Source organism: Quercus suber, unplaced genomic scaffold, assembly GCF_002906115.3.
Source record: "Quercus suber isolate HL8 unplaced genomic scaffold, Cork oak 2.0 scaffold_378, whole genome shotgun sequence".
Classification (NCBI taxonomy): Eukaryota; Viridiplantae; Streptophyta; class Magnoliopsida; order Fagales; family Fagaceae; genus Quercus; species Quercus suber.
In genome coordinates, this window is record NW_027069830.1 from 245,028 (window position 1) to 259,760 (window position 14,733).

Sequence of the window (14,733 nt, forward strand, 5' to 3'; positions counted from 1 at the left end):
TGGGGGCGCGATCTCTCACAGTGGCGACCCCACTAGGGATATTGAGGGCTAAGCTTCAATTAGGTTAAGGTGGCTAACCATGTCATTGTTTGTTTATTGCTTTTTGAATATAATATGTCTAATATGTCATTATATTGCATGTCATGCATCATTTGCTTAAATGAAATTTATTTTATTTGTGTGCTAGCTCGAAAGCCTGATAGTATTAGCCGTGGATTGTGGTCTTCCTGAGACTTACATACCCAGCGGTGAACCTACCACCCACTGCGCAAGGATCATCATGGTAATGCTATGGTGGTTAATAGGGACAAACTGTACTATTCGGACCAATGCGGCGCTCCTGGCGTCACAAGTTAAGAGGTATGATGTCCTAGCTTGTGGGGACCTTTAACCCACTTTCTGCCCATGTTGTAATGACTTATAGAACCTACCTTTAAGTTGGTCCATGTTAATTGCATTTCATTACGCATGTGTTTGGCTTTTGAACCATGATGACTCAAGTCTAACGCTTGAACCCATCATGATTGTTTGAACCTTGTATGTTGTGAATGAACTCAAGCCAAAAGCCTATGATTGAACTCTACTTGGTATAGAAACCCAAAATCGTTTCTTGAATCATTCTAAGCCTAACACTTGAGCCTATCGAAAGTGTGTACGCATGATTAACATCAAAGGCCAAAAGCTCACAAGATGCATGCCTTCCAAGTGCAAGGTTCAAGCATTCCAAAAGATCATAATCAAGGTTCAAGCCATTTCAAGCAAATACCGAAAGATCATAATCAAGGCTCAAACTTTCCAAGTGCAAATCCAAGCTATTTCAAGCAAATACCAAAATATCATAATCAAGGTTCAAGCCCACCAAGTCTTAAGCATCCTCAATGGACCAAGAAGAAGCAAGCGACCCAACTTTGCCTCACTCCACATTTGTTTTGTAATATCATGGTTAAGCTTAAAATTTGTTTTTTTTATTCCATGTTTCTATGTTTCTTTGAATTCTAAAAATCCATGTAGCATTTGATGTACTTTGTTCATGTATATATTTTAAAAAAAAAATTCCAAAAAGAAAAATCAAGATTCCCAAATCTTCCCAAAAAAAAAAAAAAAAAAATTCAAATGAGAAAGTGTTTGGACTAGGGGCATTGGGCCTTTGAGTCATTTAAAAAAACATCTTTGAACTAGGACGATTGAACTTCCTAGTGAATTTTTCAAAAAGACCCAATTTTTTTCAAGATTAAAAGAAAAAAAAAAATGAAGTCTCATTTTCAAAATGGTACATGAGGATCCCTTGGACAAAACATTTTTTAAATCTTAATGTTTAAAGACTTGAGCAATCAACTTGTACCAAGGAATGATTAATTTCATTTGATCCATGTAAAGACTTTTGCTACTTGACTTAAAATATAAAAAGAAATGGTCTTAAAATGCAATAAAAAAGAATCCATCCATCGGAAAATCCCAAGAATACATGCCCTTGATCAAATTTTCAAAAGTCTTTTGTTTCACGTCATTAGAGCATTCATATTTTTTCTTTTAAGATGAATTTATTAAAAGAGCTTGAATCACTGTCCCTACAAGCAAGCATTACTAGGGATAGGAGGCTATCTTTGGTTAAACCAAATTATTTCCTATTACTTAGAATGTTCATCATCCATTGCTAGCCCATTTGAGCCTTCAAATATTTAGACTTTTTTTTTTTTTTTTTTTTGCATGAACCCACTAAAATCTAAACTTGGGGTGGGAAAAATAAAGTTATGCATACTTAAATCTCATGTTGAGGAGGACTCAACCTTGTAACATTGAAGCTAATTGATAAAGCTCTCCTAGAAGACATGAAAGACGAGTAGAGAATTCATTAAGTTAAAGATAAGAGATCATGAAATTCTATCAATGTGAGAGAAAAAAAGTTGTGCATCAAGTTTGAAGAGCCTAAAATTCATCATGCCTAGAAGAAAACAAGATTCATCTAAAAGAGATTTCATTAAAAAAGGAAAGATTCATCAAGTACGGAAAGGTGCAAATGCATTGAGGTAAGAAAGAAGTCTAGAGAGTGCATCAAAATGACCAAAAATCATTAATCTGAGAAAAACAAGGAGGGAAAATGTCCCCAAAAGTTCATTCAATCAAGAGATGAAAGACAAAAAAAANTAGCATTAACCAGTCGATGTTCGACAGTTGAATCCACAAGGAGGTCAATCCGTGGGAGGGGATAGCTATCCTTTGGATAAGCTCTATTTAGGTCGATGAAGTCCACGCATATTCTCCACTTCCCATTTGCTTTCTTGACCATGACCAGGATGGCCAGCCATTCGGGATAGTAAACTTCCCTGATAAAATGGCATCCAATAGCTTACGAACTTCTTCGACTATGGCATTGTCCCTTTCTTGAGCAAAGACTCGTTTCCTTTAACGAACGGGTGAGAAAGATGAGGAAACATTGAGCTGGTGTACCATGATGCTTGGGTCGATCCCAGGCATATCTTTATGGCTCCAAACAAAGATGTCTAAACTGTTTCTTAGGAAATGGATTAGCCCATCCAGAATCGATGGGCTGGCTTGAGTGCCGATGTGAGTTACCCAATCCAGGTGTTTTTCGTCCAGGGGGATGATCTCCAATTCCTCCATCGGTTCTACATTTACTCGTCGCTCTTCAATGTTCATGGTAGTTACTTGCTCATCCATTTTCAGCATGGCTACATAGCATTCTTGGGCTACCACCTAATCCCCCCAGGCCTCTCCTATCACATACTCTGTCGGGAATTTTAGTAGTAGGTGATACGTGGATGTAGCCATTCTCCATGCATTGAGCGTTGGGCACCCTATGATGGCATTGTAAGCTGACTAACAATTGACTACTAAGAAAGTGACATCTCTTATGATTTCCTGTGGATAGGTGTTGATGGTGACTGACAACGTAATGGATCTAACGGGCATAACCTTCGTTTCGCCGAAGCCGACCAAAGGGGCATCCGCTTGGGTGAGCCGTTCCTTAGCGATCTTTATCTGCTGAAAGGCTGGGTAGTAGCGGATGTCTGTAAAGCTTTCATTGTCCACGAGGACCCGTCGAGTGTTGAAGTCTGCAATGGTTAGATTAATCACCAATGCATCGCCATGTGGGTGATGGACTCGTCGGGCATCTTCCTCAGTGAAGCTAATCACCAGATCGTCCATTGAGAAAGCTTAGGCAAGTGACCAGTGAGTTGAACATTTTGCACCATCCATAGGTATGTCTTCCTTACTTTCCTCAAGGATTTGATCGTCGCACCTCCTCTAACGATCACTCTTATTTCTCCAAGTGGTGCCCTGGGTCGCTCCTCAACCTTTCGATTTGGCTCTTGGTCCCTTGGCAGGTTTTTTCCTGCTCTTTCTTGCCCTACAAACTATTGTAACTTTCCTTGTCTAATGAAGGCCTTTATCTGTTTCTTTAGGTCATAGTAATCGAAGGTGTTGTGTCCATGGTCGCAGTGGAAACGACAGTACTTATTCCTTGATCTTTGTTTGGGTCCCCTTTCAGCTTACCAAGCCATGCCAAAGTAGGGTCGTCCCTGATCTACATCAGGACTTAATCGAGTGGAGTGAAGTTGGTTGTTTGCCCTGGTAGGGGACTTAACCTCCATTCGTCCTCCTATCGCCTATTCTGGCTACCTTCCTTCCCCTTTCCAGTCGGATATCATCATGCTTTTGCCACTTCTTCGATCTACCTCCCCAGGCAATCACAGCATCCTTAGGATTCATACACTTCGTGGCTCGGTACAACATGTCAGCCATAGTCTTTAGGCCATTCTTGTAAATCGAGAATAGGAACTTCTCGGATTGGGGTCCATTGGTGAAGGCAGTGACTAGGACTTTATCATTGGCTTCGTCGATTAGTAGTGCTTCCTTGTTAAATCGAGTGACATACAACCTCAGGCTCTCGTCATCTTGCTGCTTGATGTTTAGGAGGCTTGCCAAGGATCTCTTGTATCGCTGACTTCCAATGAAATATGTGACGAAAAGCCCACTTAACTCCTTAAAAGTGGAGATGTGTTGGGAGTTATCTTGCTGAACCATACTTGAGCTGGTCCTTTGAGAGTGGTGGGGAAGGCTCTGCACATAATTTCGTTCGGGACCCCTTAGAGATGCATGAGGGTTTTGAATGATTCTAGGTGGTTGAGGAAGTTCCTCGATCCATCGTAGCTTCCACTTGAGGCATTCAGAATTTGGTTGGAAAAGGAAAGATGCAACCAGTGTAGTGAAAGGAGAGTCGGTACGATGGACTAATCGTCCAAGCTAGTGGACACTCGACCCTTCATGGCGCTCATCATCATATCCATCTTTTCTTTCATTATCTGCATTTCTTGCACCATTCCGAATGCGCCAACCTCCAGCTCGGTGGGATGACTAGTATCTTACTGGTCACGTCTACTGACGACATTGCTTTCCTTTTGGTCGTACCTCTCTTGATGGTCATTCGCCGGGGATGGTCGTTGTTGCGTTCGTCCCTATTTGCTCGACGTTCCGATTGTTCAGCTCCCAATCGTTTTGCTGCTCCAACTGTCGCTCCAACTCATGGTTCCGTTGAGTGATTCATTCAATCGCTGCAGTGAGGGTCTGCACTTGTCTCTCCAACGCATTGGACGGGTTCTTGGTCTCTTGGTTGGTGATGGCCATTGATCGTGTCTAGACCATACAACTCTTTGTCTTTGAAACAAAGATATGACTTATCACACGTTCCCATAAATGGTGCCAATTGATGATGCTTAAAAATCGTCTGTGAGTTGATCGTCCACACACTCGCCAATGGAGGTACCTAAAGAATAGAAAAGAAGAACCAATCAAAGGGCACCTCTGAGGTATCGGCCAAAGACCCTCCGAAAGTTAAGTAAGTGATAGAAGGATCTCCAAGAACTCAAGAGTGCAAGAGCTAAAGAGAATTCACATACCTTGAGGAGGGTAAGGTTTAGGATTTATATAGTGGTAGAAAGTTGACCTGAATCCCTTGATTCAGAGAGGTTTTCTTATAGAGAGAAGGGTCCCAAGATATTCGAGATCACATTTCCATATATGAGAGATTTGATTGTGTGACAGGATCTTTGGCCGTGGTGCGCAAGTAGTTTCCATATAGGGGCACGTAGATGCACCCTGAACGTCTTGTGGAAACTCTAGGTGATGGGTCATCACGATTTTAGGGATTGTTAGGCCTAACGGTCCTCTAGGAGTTGTCCATGGTTAGGACTAATCGTCCTCCATGATTTGACCGTCCCTATGGGACCGATCGTCCCCATGGGACTCCTTGTTTCTTGGGGATTGGTCGTCCCTTAGGGATTGGTCATCCCTTAGGGATCGATCGTCCTTAAGGACCGATCGTCCATTTGCAGGGTTAGTATAAAATTTTCCTCATCAATAGACAAAAATTAAACTATTAGTTTTTGGATAGTAAACCTCAAATTCACAAGGTTCCTTGAATCCACAAGGTGATAAACTAGAATCAACCAAAGAAATGTTAAAAAAAAAAACTACGCAATTTTATTAATAATAATCTGTTTTGTCTTTGACAGCTACAAAACATATAAATACCAAGAAAATAAAACTCTAAGATAATTAGGAAATGTCTGAAACCATAATTTGAACTAATTATAAGATTAGGTGGCAAAATACCAAAATTTATCAAAAATGAAAAAATTGAGTTACATACAAAATCATAAACTACTGGCATTAAGGGTTGTCTTAAAACAAGCGGGACCTTATTCTGACTTTTGAGCAAAAAGTTATTAAGGAAACAAAAATTAGTATAAATAGAAAAATCACAGTTTTTGGGCCTAAATAGAGAAATTCACCAAAATTAAGGGGTAGCTCATGGCAAAACGACGACTATTGCTTAGAAAGTCATTTCCCTTCAGCCTGCCAAATTTCATGCAATTCCAACTCTATCGCCCAAATGATTTCTACTAGTGTCTTTTTGCCTTACGCGATTTTAGGCGCACCTGGGAGTCTAGAAAAACCATGGTGGTCTACTCTGCATTAGTGGTAATACGAAAAGGGGGACCACTAAGTATAGATAGGATTTAGTTGTTGTCCACCTTTAACCATTAACTCATGTTGCAAAAATTTGCTTCGTGATGCATGTGGCTTATTATAAATTTGTGAGGATTACAAAGCTAATGTGTCAAAATCAACAAAAATTCAAATGCTTCTGTTATATATATATATATATATACACACACTTAGGGGTGGAGAAATAATGGTGGTATTAAGGATTAACCTTGGCCAAACAAGAACTATCTACTCGAACCCACAACCATGGGCATGTGAAGCCTTTTATGTCACTAACATTACTGTCTAGGTCTGAATCTTCCTCAGAAGTAGACTGGTTGGCATCTCATATTTTGTAATCCATGACTTTGGGAAGATAGAGGTCATTAATCACAAGTAGAATCATAAACAAGTGCATTATTGTGTGTGGCTTTTTATTTTTATTTTTATTTTCCTTTATCTTTTAATAACTCTGTCACTTAATTAATTAATGTTGATAAATTGAATTCGGACCAAATTTAGTCTCCTAACGAAGATAATTTTACAATCTGAGCCTAATTGATTCCATTCAAATTTTTTTTTTTTTTAATATTGCCTATTATATATATATATATATATTTACTGTATTTTCCGTATGCTTTGAACTGACCCCTCACCTGGTGTTGTAAAGAAAGCCAATATGATATACTATATATGTATCTCATATGGTAGGCCCGGACTGTTTGGATTCCATTTCTTGTTTTTATTAATTATTCCCCAGATTTTATCATAGTTATTATCTGTATTCAAAAAAAAAAAAAAAGGAAAAAAACAAAATACTTGATTAAAAAGAAAATGAAGAAATCGGTGTAACAGAATTCATGGAAGGTTAGGATATCCTGGATAGTTTGTGGGGTGCTTTTTTTTCTTTGGATAATTTGATAGTTGAGAAACAGTAAATTTGAATTATACTATGGTTAAAAACACCAGAAATGCCAATTAAACTTTAGTACTCGTTACCTTTGACTGTTAAAGTTACCTATTCGCAACATCAAAGTTGTTGAATCCCTCGTTAGAGCACTTACCAATCAAATAGTCCCTCACTAGCGCAGTTCCCTTTAAAATTTTAAATATTAAAAAAAAAAAAAAATGTTGAGAACACTGGCGCTGACCACTTATTAATGACAAAAACGTGGTTGTTAGGGCCCAATTCATAATTTGATCATATGACTTTAGTGGCACCGAGGTTGTTAAGGAAACATACAAGAATCAACAAATGCAGTCCTGCGAAATTTCTCGAATAAAAAGCAATTCACGACTTTGGTCATTGATGTAGGATTTTTTTTTTTTTAATTTTTATTATGAACACTGATGTAGGAATCTGGACTTGTTTATGGAAGCGAAAAAAGTCTGTCTCATTAACTTCAAGACAAGAAGACAAAGAAAAAAAAAGTTGGGATGGGAACATGAGAGGTGGCTAGAGGTCATTGAAAATGAAAAGGGAAAAAAAAAAAAAATCATACGACTTTGACCAGCCATCAGGATATTTTTTTTTTTTATTAAACTTCTTGTACACACTTTAGTTTACAAACATGCAAATAGCAATTTAATAACTCTTCTTTTTTTTCTTTTTTCTTTTCTTTTTTTCTTTTTCGGTAGAAGTAATTGAATTACTTCATAAGTTTAAAATCATGATTTCGAGTACAATTTTAATTACTTTTTTTGCGTGTGTTTAAAACTAAGAGCAAATTGTAAGTTACACCCTTAAATTTGAGGTTGTTTGAATTTTACATCTTAAAATTTCAAAATTTAGATTTTACTTATCGAAATTTGAGAATATTTAGATTTTATTTCCCAAAATTATGAGCATTTGGATTTTACACCTTGAAATTTTAGAATTTGCAGGTGTAAAATTCAATACTCCTAAACTTTAGGAGAGTAAAATCTAAATTCTAAAATGTCAGTATAAAATTCAAATACCTAAAATTTCAAATGGTAAAATTCAAATTTTAAAATTTCATGGTGTAAAATTCAAATATCCTCAAATTTTAAGGGTGTAATCTACCATTTTTTCTAAAATTAATTATGTATAATAAACACTTTTTTTTTAATTGAGAAAAGGCCTCATCACTCATCATTATAAATTACTTCAAAAAATATATTTGGAATAATTAAAAAAAAAATTACTTCAAAAGAGGTCATTCAAAATATGGAATAATAAAATCAGACGACTTTGACTGTTGATAAAGTAATATGGAGATATTTTAGAGAGGACAAAATTTGTATACAAATTAGGTGGGAACAAAGTTTCTTTCCCACTGCGCGAGAGAAACTTCATATGACCATCTTGTTTTTGTTTTTTTGTTTTGTTTTGTTTTTTTTTTTTTGTTTTTTTTTTTTGTTTTTTTTAGGAAGAAATGACCATCTAGTTGAGACCTTAAATTCCAAACGATTATATATGGGTGTCAACAACTTTGGACGAATCAAAATATGAACAAAATTATGTTCTCAAAATAGGAAGAAAATTTTATAGGTTTCTCATTTCACAGATAAATTTTTCTAAAACGCATTTTCAGTTTATTATTTTTTAGAATCGCCCCAGTAATTACGGGCAGTTGTTCTAAAACCAATTTTGTATTTCTGTTCAACAATTTTAGAATCGCCCGGGTTACAGATAAGTTACTATATATAAACCATTTTTTTTTTCAGAATCATCCCTTTCACGGATAAGCAATTCTAAACCATTTAAAAAAAAAAAAAAATTAGAGCCACCTCTATTATGAAAAGGTTTTTTTTTTTTTTTAATCAAACTCTTTAAATCTCCCTAGTTGAAAAGTTGAGAGATATCTTTTTTTTATTGATAAGGTAGCATGCAACAATTCAGAGATTACGAAATGCATGTTGCTTCACAAACTTTCCCTTTCATGAATAAGAAGTTTTTTTTTTTTTTTGAGAAATTATTACAATATACTGCTAACTCCGCAGCTCGAATCATTTTTCTTCTAAACCCCAAGCACTTTGTGCATAAGGAGATGCCAATTCAGCTACAAAACCTTTGGCATGAATAAGAAGTTTATTGACATTGGTGTTCGCTTTTGCAAGCTCCATCAATGATAAGCATTATATAAACACCCCATTTTATAATTATCGTTTAACCTAACACTAACCAAGACAATAACATCACTTTAAGTTAAACTAAAAGGTAAAATCGTCATTTTGACGGTAGGATAAAAAAGTGCTTAAACACTTTAAGTACTTAAATCGAATCACTAGATTTCGAGATCAAGCCACATCAAACTTTTCAATGAATAATACACAATAATATTAGAGTTGGCTACATTATATAGTCAAAATGCAATAATCACTCAAATTATCATTAAACCAAGAGAAAAAAAAAAATCAAAATCAAAAGGGCACATAAATAGGATAGGGACCCTATGTCACAGTCCTGATCGGGAAACAAATTGATCTCATCAGCACTATTTGCCTCCGACGTGAAGTTTTCAATTTTTGTTTTTCCCCTAATGTGCTTGCTTTTCCAATCAACTTGAGTGAGAGCTATGAGTTACAGCACTCTCTAAATGGTAGCTTTGTGACGAGACATTTGGTTGTTTGCATATCTTTTCTATCGACAGTAGCACTCTCTACAAGAGCCATAGAATTTTGTGATCCAAATCCCTCTTTATTCATTCGAAATAATGACAGACTATCTTATATTCTAAACAGAATATCCTATTTCAACCTTCAAAAAAAGAAAAAGAAAATGAACATACTATTTTAAAGTCCTATTTCAGCAAATCAATCTCATGCAATTTTAGTCACGCGATCTTCTCAATAGTTATATAACTTGTGTAAATGATTTAATGAATCATGTATTTTAAGAGATATGGATAATATCTTATAAATTTTCATGTAAAGGAATTGAGAATACCATTGTATACAGAGTAAAGAGGGAAATGGAAACACTAGTCCCAGATAATGTGAAGTATCGTTACTGAGATCAAGCCACTGTCTTTTCTAAACAGTAAGTTTATGCTCATGGAACAGAGTCCCGAATTTTTCATACGTAACTTTTGTGTTTGAGAAAGTTCAGGAATACAATTTCTATCACAATTCTCATGTGATTGAAAAATGAAGAATCTTTTCAATAGCCAAACAATGAGTTGGGTGAAAATAGTCAAAAGTCGATTTAGAAAATAACTCGCAAAATCCAAAATGGTGAGACCTAAAATCCAAATAAAATCTGTTCTAAAATGTCTCGTGTAAAGTGAAAGGTACTACACTACTACATACATTTTCTCTTTGCGCTGGAAATTGAAAGGCATCTTTTACACGAGAAAATTGAGCTAAAATGTTTGTAGTACAACGTCATTATTAAGCCTGCAAGTTCCATCAAATAAGAGATAAGTATCAAGCTAAGATGGAAAGTGAAAACTCCTCCCAGTAAATGGCTTGGTCGGAGAAACGAAATTAGTCAGAATGTCCGCCTGTCCTACATCTAACTATCGTTAGCTCACCCAATACGTCAGCCCGCGCAAAGAGAAAACCCAACCACTTCCTCCTCATGCCCTATAAATATATCTCACACAATTTAGGACCCTATTCATTAGCAATTCTATCCCTCTCTAGTCTCTAGTTACTCTTTCAGCTTTTCTCTTTCTGCCTTCTTAGTTTCTTTCTACTTGTGACAAAAGAGAGAAATGGCAAAATCACTAGAGGTTGAGCACTCCAAGAAGGCGTTTGGCTGGGCTGCCAAGGATACTTCTGGGCACCTCTCCCCCTTCCAATTCTCAAGAAGGTTCTCTCTCTCTCATACTACTCTTGTTTGTTTCATTTTTCATTTCAATCTATAATTTTGATTCTCAAAAAGTATTAAGAAAATGGAAAATAAAGTATTTTGTATTTTGTAATGAGGCTTTGATTGTTTTTTTTGGGAGAGACTGTAATATGGGCTCCCTATGATTAATCTAAAAATAGGTATGTGAGTTGCAATTTTAAGTGCGGTAAAAGACTTGAGTTTTTCTTTTTCATCATTAATTGGTTTTGAGGTAAAATAACATAACTCATGCTCTAACAAATGTGTTTTCTTTATCACAAATTTATTTTGAGATTGAGTGTCACGACTCAAAGTCCGACAATTTCACATTTAATAGTATTCACACTCTTTTATATTATGTGTCAATTATGTACATCTCATATAAGACTATGAACATTATGTGAAACATTTTACTTCACATTAAGATTGTGAAGCAAGTTTCTATCTCTTTTATCTAAAAGAAAAAAGAAAAAAAAAAGAAAAAGAAAAAGGAGTGAAACAATAATGAAATGTTAACCGATGTTCTATATAAAGTATTAGTTTAAGAAATTTTTTTATTTTTAAAAATTTTTTATAAAACAAAATAATAATTAACTTTTTGGACGGTATAAAAGTAATATTGAAACTTTCCTAATTAATAACAATTGTACTAAAGCACATGTTACCTATATAAACTCGAAAAAAGAACATTCTGTACGCTGTAGTCATTATTTTCTATCATACTTTTTAATTGATAAGGTAGCATGCCTGGGGTCAAACTATAAACTCAGCCACAAACATGAACTTTCGAAGAAAATAGCGTAGTCTTCTTTTACTCTTTTTTAAGAGCCAGTCAAAATTAAACAGATTTTACCGTAAAATTCATATAAAAATAGCACCCAAGTGCGAGATTATTCCGAAAGCTCATCTTATTTTATTCTTATTATCATTTCATGTTATTTGATCGTTGCGAGATTTTAGAGACGATATAACGAAAAAATCAATGAATTTATTTGATCAATTAAACATGGTGTGCATGGAGATATGTCCCCCTTTTTTTTAGTTGAATTGGTGCTTATGGTGATTGGTCAATAATTAACCAACAGTCTCCTATTGGTTTTATGGTTTTTTTGGGGGGCGAACTTTATTTTATGAAGGTTTCATGGTATATATGTACTAAATTGATATTTTGGAACTTGCAGGGCAACAGGAGAGAAGGACGTAACATTCAAAATTTTATATTGTGGAATATGTCACTCTGACCTCCACATGGCCAAAAATGAATGGGGCATGTCTACTTACCCACTAGTTCCTGGGTAGGTTTTCCATGACTATTAGTCTATTATCATTTATAGTATTACTATATATACGTGGACAGTACAATACTGTTTTCTTATTTATATATATATATATATATATTCTCAAAAATAAGGAGTTGAAATTATTTTGACCGTATGTGTTTAGTAGATAAAAAAGTAAAAGATAAAATTAATTTTTATTGCATAAAAAAAATTAATTTGGATAAGATTTAAATTTTTTCTAGTCTTATATAAGGAAAAAAAAAAATCAAATTAGTAGAATGAAAACGGCTCAATCATTATTTCATTTTATTTCTTTACCTATCCATTTTATTAAAATAAACAGATCACAAAAAAGTAAAATTTTTATACCAATCATACAAAAATAATAATTTTTTCTACCAATCGTAATTATTATACTAGACCTAATATTAGGACTTATATATATAGAGAGAAGCATTTAGCCAGGTCTTTTAGACGACATTAGTTATCTAGAGACTTTGGCTTTATTAATTCCGTTTAATCATTCAATCATCATCTGGTGCATTTATAGCCATACAAAATACATATGACCCATTTTGATAGCGTACCACTTATTTGACTATTCTACAAATCCAAGTTTCTGTAGCCTCCACATTGTCTGTGTAAGATTAGTGTACTACAAATGAAATGCACAACCAGATTTTTAATTTATATAGAAGCTGTGTGCTGCAGTGCTAGGATTGCAGTGAATAATAGAAAACTGTTAGTATTGAATTTACAGTTGGAGAAGACTTAAAACCCATAAAATCATGGAATCAATTGCTGATGAATTAGCACTTATATTGCACTTCTCTCAAATCTAAGAACCTTTTCAATTCAACACACCAAAACATGCCAAGTTGGATGCTATTTCTTATGTGTTGTTGGATGAAATCAGTGAATGGATTTTAATTAATTTCTAATTTTTTTTATTATCCCATATGGAAATCATGTGAACTGAATTGGACAATGCAGGCATGAGATTGTGGGTGTAGTGACAGAAGTGGGAAGCAAGGTACAAAAGTTCAGAGTTGGAGACAAAGTTGGTGTTGGCTGCATGGTTGGAGCATGTAACTCTTGCGACAGCTGTGCCAACGAACTTGAGAATTACTGCCCCGATATGATCCTCACCTATGGCGTCAAGTACTTTGATGGAACCATCACACAAGGAGGCTACTCGGACATCATGGTTGCCGATGAGCACTATGTGGTCCGTATTCCAGACAACCTTCCACTTGATTCTGGTGCCCCTCTCCTTTGTGCTGGGATTACAGTGTACAGTCCCTTGAGATACTATGGGCTTGACAAACCTGGTATGCATGTGGGTGTGGTTGGTCTTGGTGGTCTAGGCCATGTTGCAGTGAAGTTTGCCAAAGCTATGGGGGTTAAGGTGACAGTGATCAGTACTTCAGTTAACAAGAAGAAGGAAGCTTTGGAACATCTTGGTGCCGATTCATTTTTGGTTAGCAAAGACCAAGATGAGATGCAGGTACAAAGTTATTAACATGCTGCATTGACATTATATGTGAATGTAAGTTACTGTAATAATGTAATTTGTATCAAAGATTCTAACTTTATCGACCATATTAGGCTGCCCAAGGCACATTGGATGGTATCATTGATACAGTCTCTGCTATGCATCCCCTCCTGCCTCTAATTGGTCTGTTGAAGTCACAAGGAAAGCTCATTATGGTTGGTGCACCAGAGAAGCCGCTTGAATTACCAGTCTTTCCTTTACTCATGGGTAAGAATGTGGCTTTTAACATTTTCTATATTCGAAAAGAAAAGGGCATATGGTATTGTTAATATAATAAGCATATAAGAATCTATGTATAATTTATGACTGTGTTGTACAAGCCTAATTGCTGGCTTTAGTGCTTACTAATTGGAATTCATGTGGTGCTGTCATTTCATATTTTTTCATCAGCCCTCGTATGGCAGCTATATCTGTAGTTCCACTGAGAATTTTGTATTAATAAGTGTCATGGAATAACAGGAAGGAAGCTAGTTGGTGGTAGTTGCATTGGGAGCATGAAGGAGACACAAGAGATGATTGATTTTGCAGCCAAACACAACATAACTGCTGACATTGAGGTTATACCAATTGATTATGTGAATACTGCCATGGAGCGTCTTGTGAAAGCGGATGTCAGATATCGATTTGTCATTGACATCGCGAACACATTGAAGTCAAGCTCTTGACCTTTTGCTGCCTAGCTTCTGAGTATGGCTCACTGAGAAGTTGATGATATGTATTCAGTTGTCTCAGTTCCATTATTTCCCCGTATTGTTTTTCTGTTTTTTGAACAAGGGATCAATGTATTAAGTCTCATTTCTACATAGATAATAATAAATTTGATTTGTTTGTCTGCGTTTTAAATAACAGGATGTTATTGTGTCCCTTGTAATCTCTTTCCCCATTTTTAGATCAGGAATATGATTTTTTTTTTTTTTTGGTGGGGGTGTGTGTGATCATTATGGATACGTAAATTCTATAAAAGTGAAAGTTTTGTATGCCAAGTAAGAACAAAAACAACAACAAAGGGAGAACCAAACAAAACAAAATTCGTAGCCTAGATTTATTCATAATTTGAAAAGGACTCCTACCATTGAGTTAATATATTATTGTTG

General features: G+C 35.5%; 1 protein-coding gene across 1 annotated transcript; it reads left to right on the plus strand.

Moving 5' to 3' along the window:
* Positions 1-10,482: 10,482 nt before the first annotated feature.
* LOC112006221 (probable mannitol dehydrogenase) lies at positions 10,483-14,485 on the plus strand. Its single transcript, XM_024038518.2, has 5 exons — positions 10,483-10,786; positions 11,986-12,099; positions 13,078-13,591; positions 13,693-13,846; positions 14,099-14,485. The coding sequence occupies exons 1-5, from the start codon at positions 10,689-10,691 to the stop codon at positions 14,302-14,304; spliced, it is 1,086 nt and encodes a 361-aa protein (XP_023894286.1). The 5' UTR covers positions 10,483-10,688; the 3' UTR covers positions 14,305-14,485.
* The last annotated feature ends 248 nt before the right edge of the window (positions 14,486-14,733 follow it).

Excerpts from the sequence above, each read along its gene's own strand:
- LOC112006221 (XM_024038518.2), top strand. The coding sequence starts at position 10,689 with ATGGCAAAATCACTAGAGGTTGAGCACTCCAAGAAGGCGTTTGGCTGG. Across the intron at positions 12,100-13,077 it reads ACTTACCCACTAGTTCCTGG|GCATGAGATTGTGGGTGTAG; the intron begins GTAGGTTTTCCA and ends TGGACAATGCAG. Across the intron at positions 13,592-13,692 it reads AAGACCAAGATGAGATGCAG|GCTGCCCAAGGCACATTGGA; the intron begins GTACAAAGTTAT and ends CGACCATATTAG.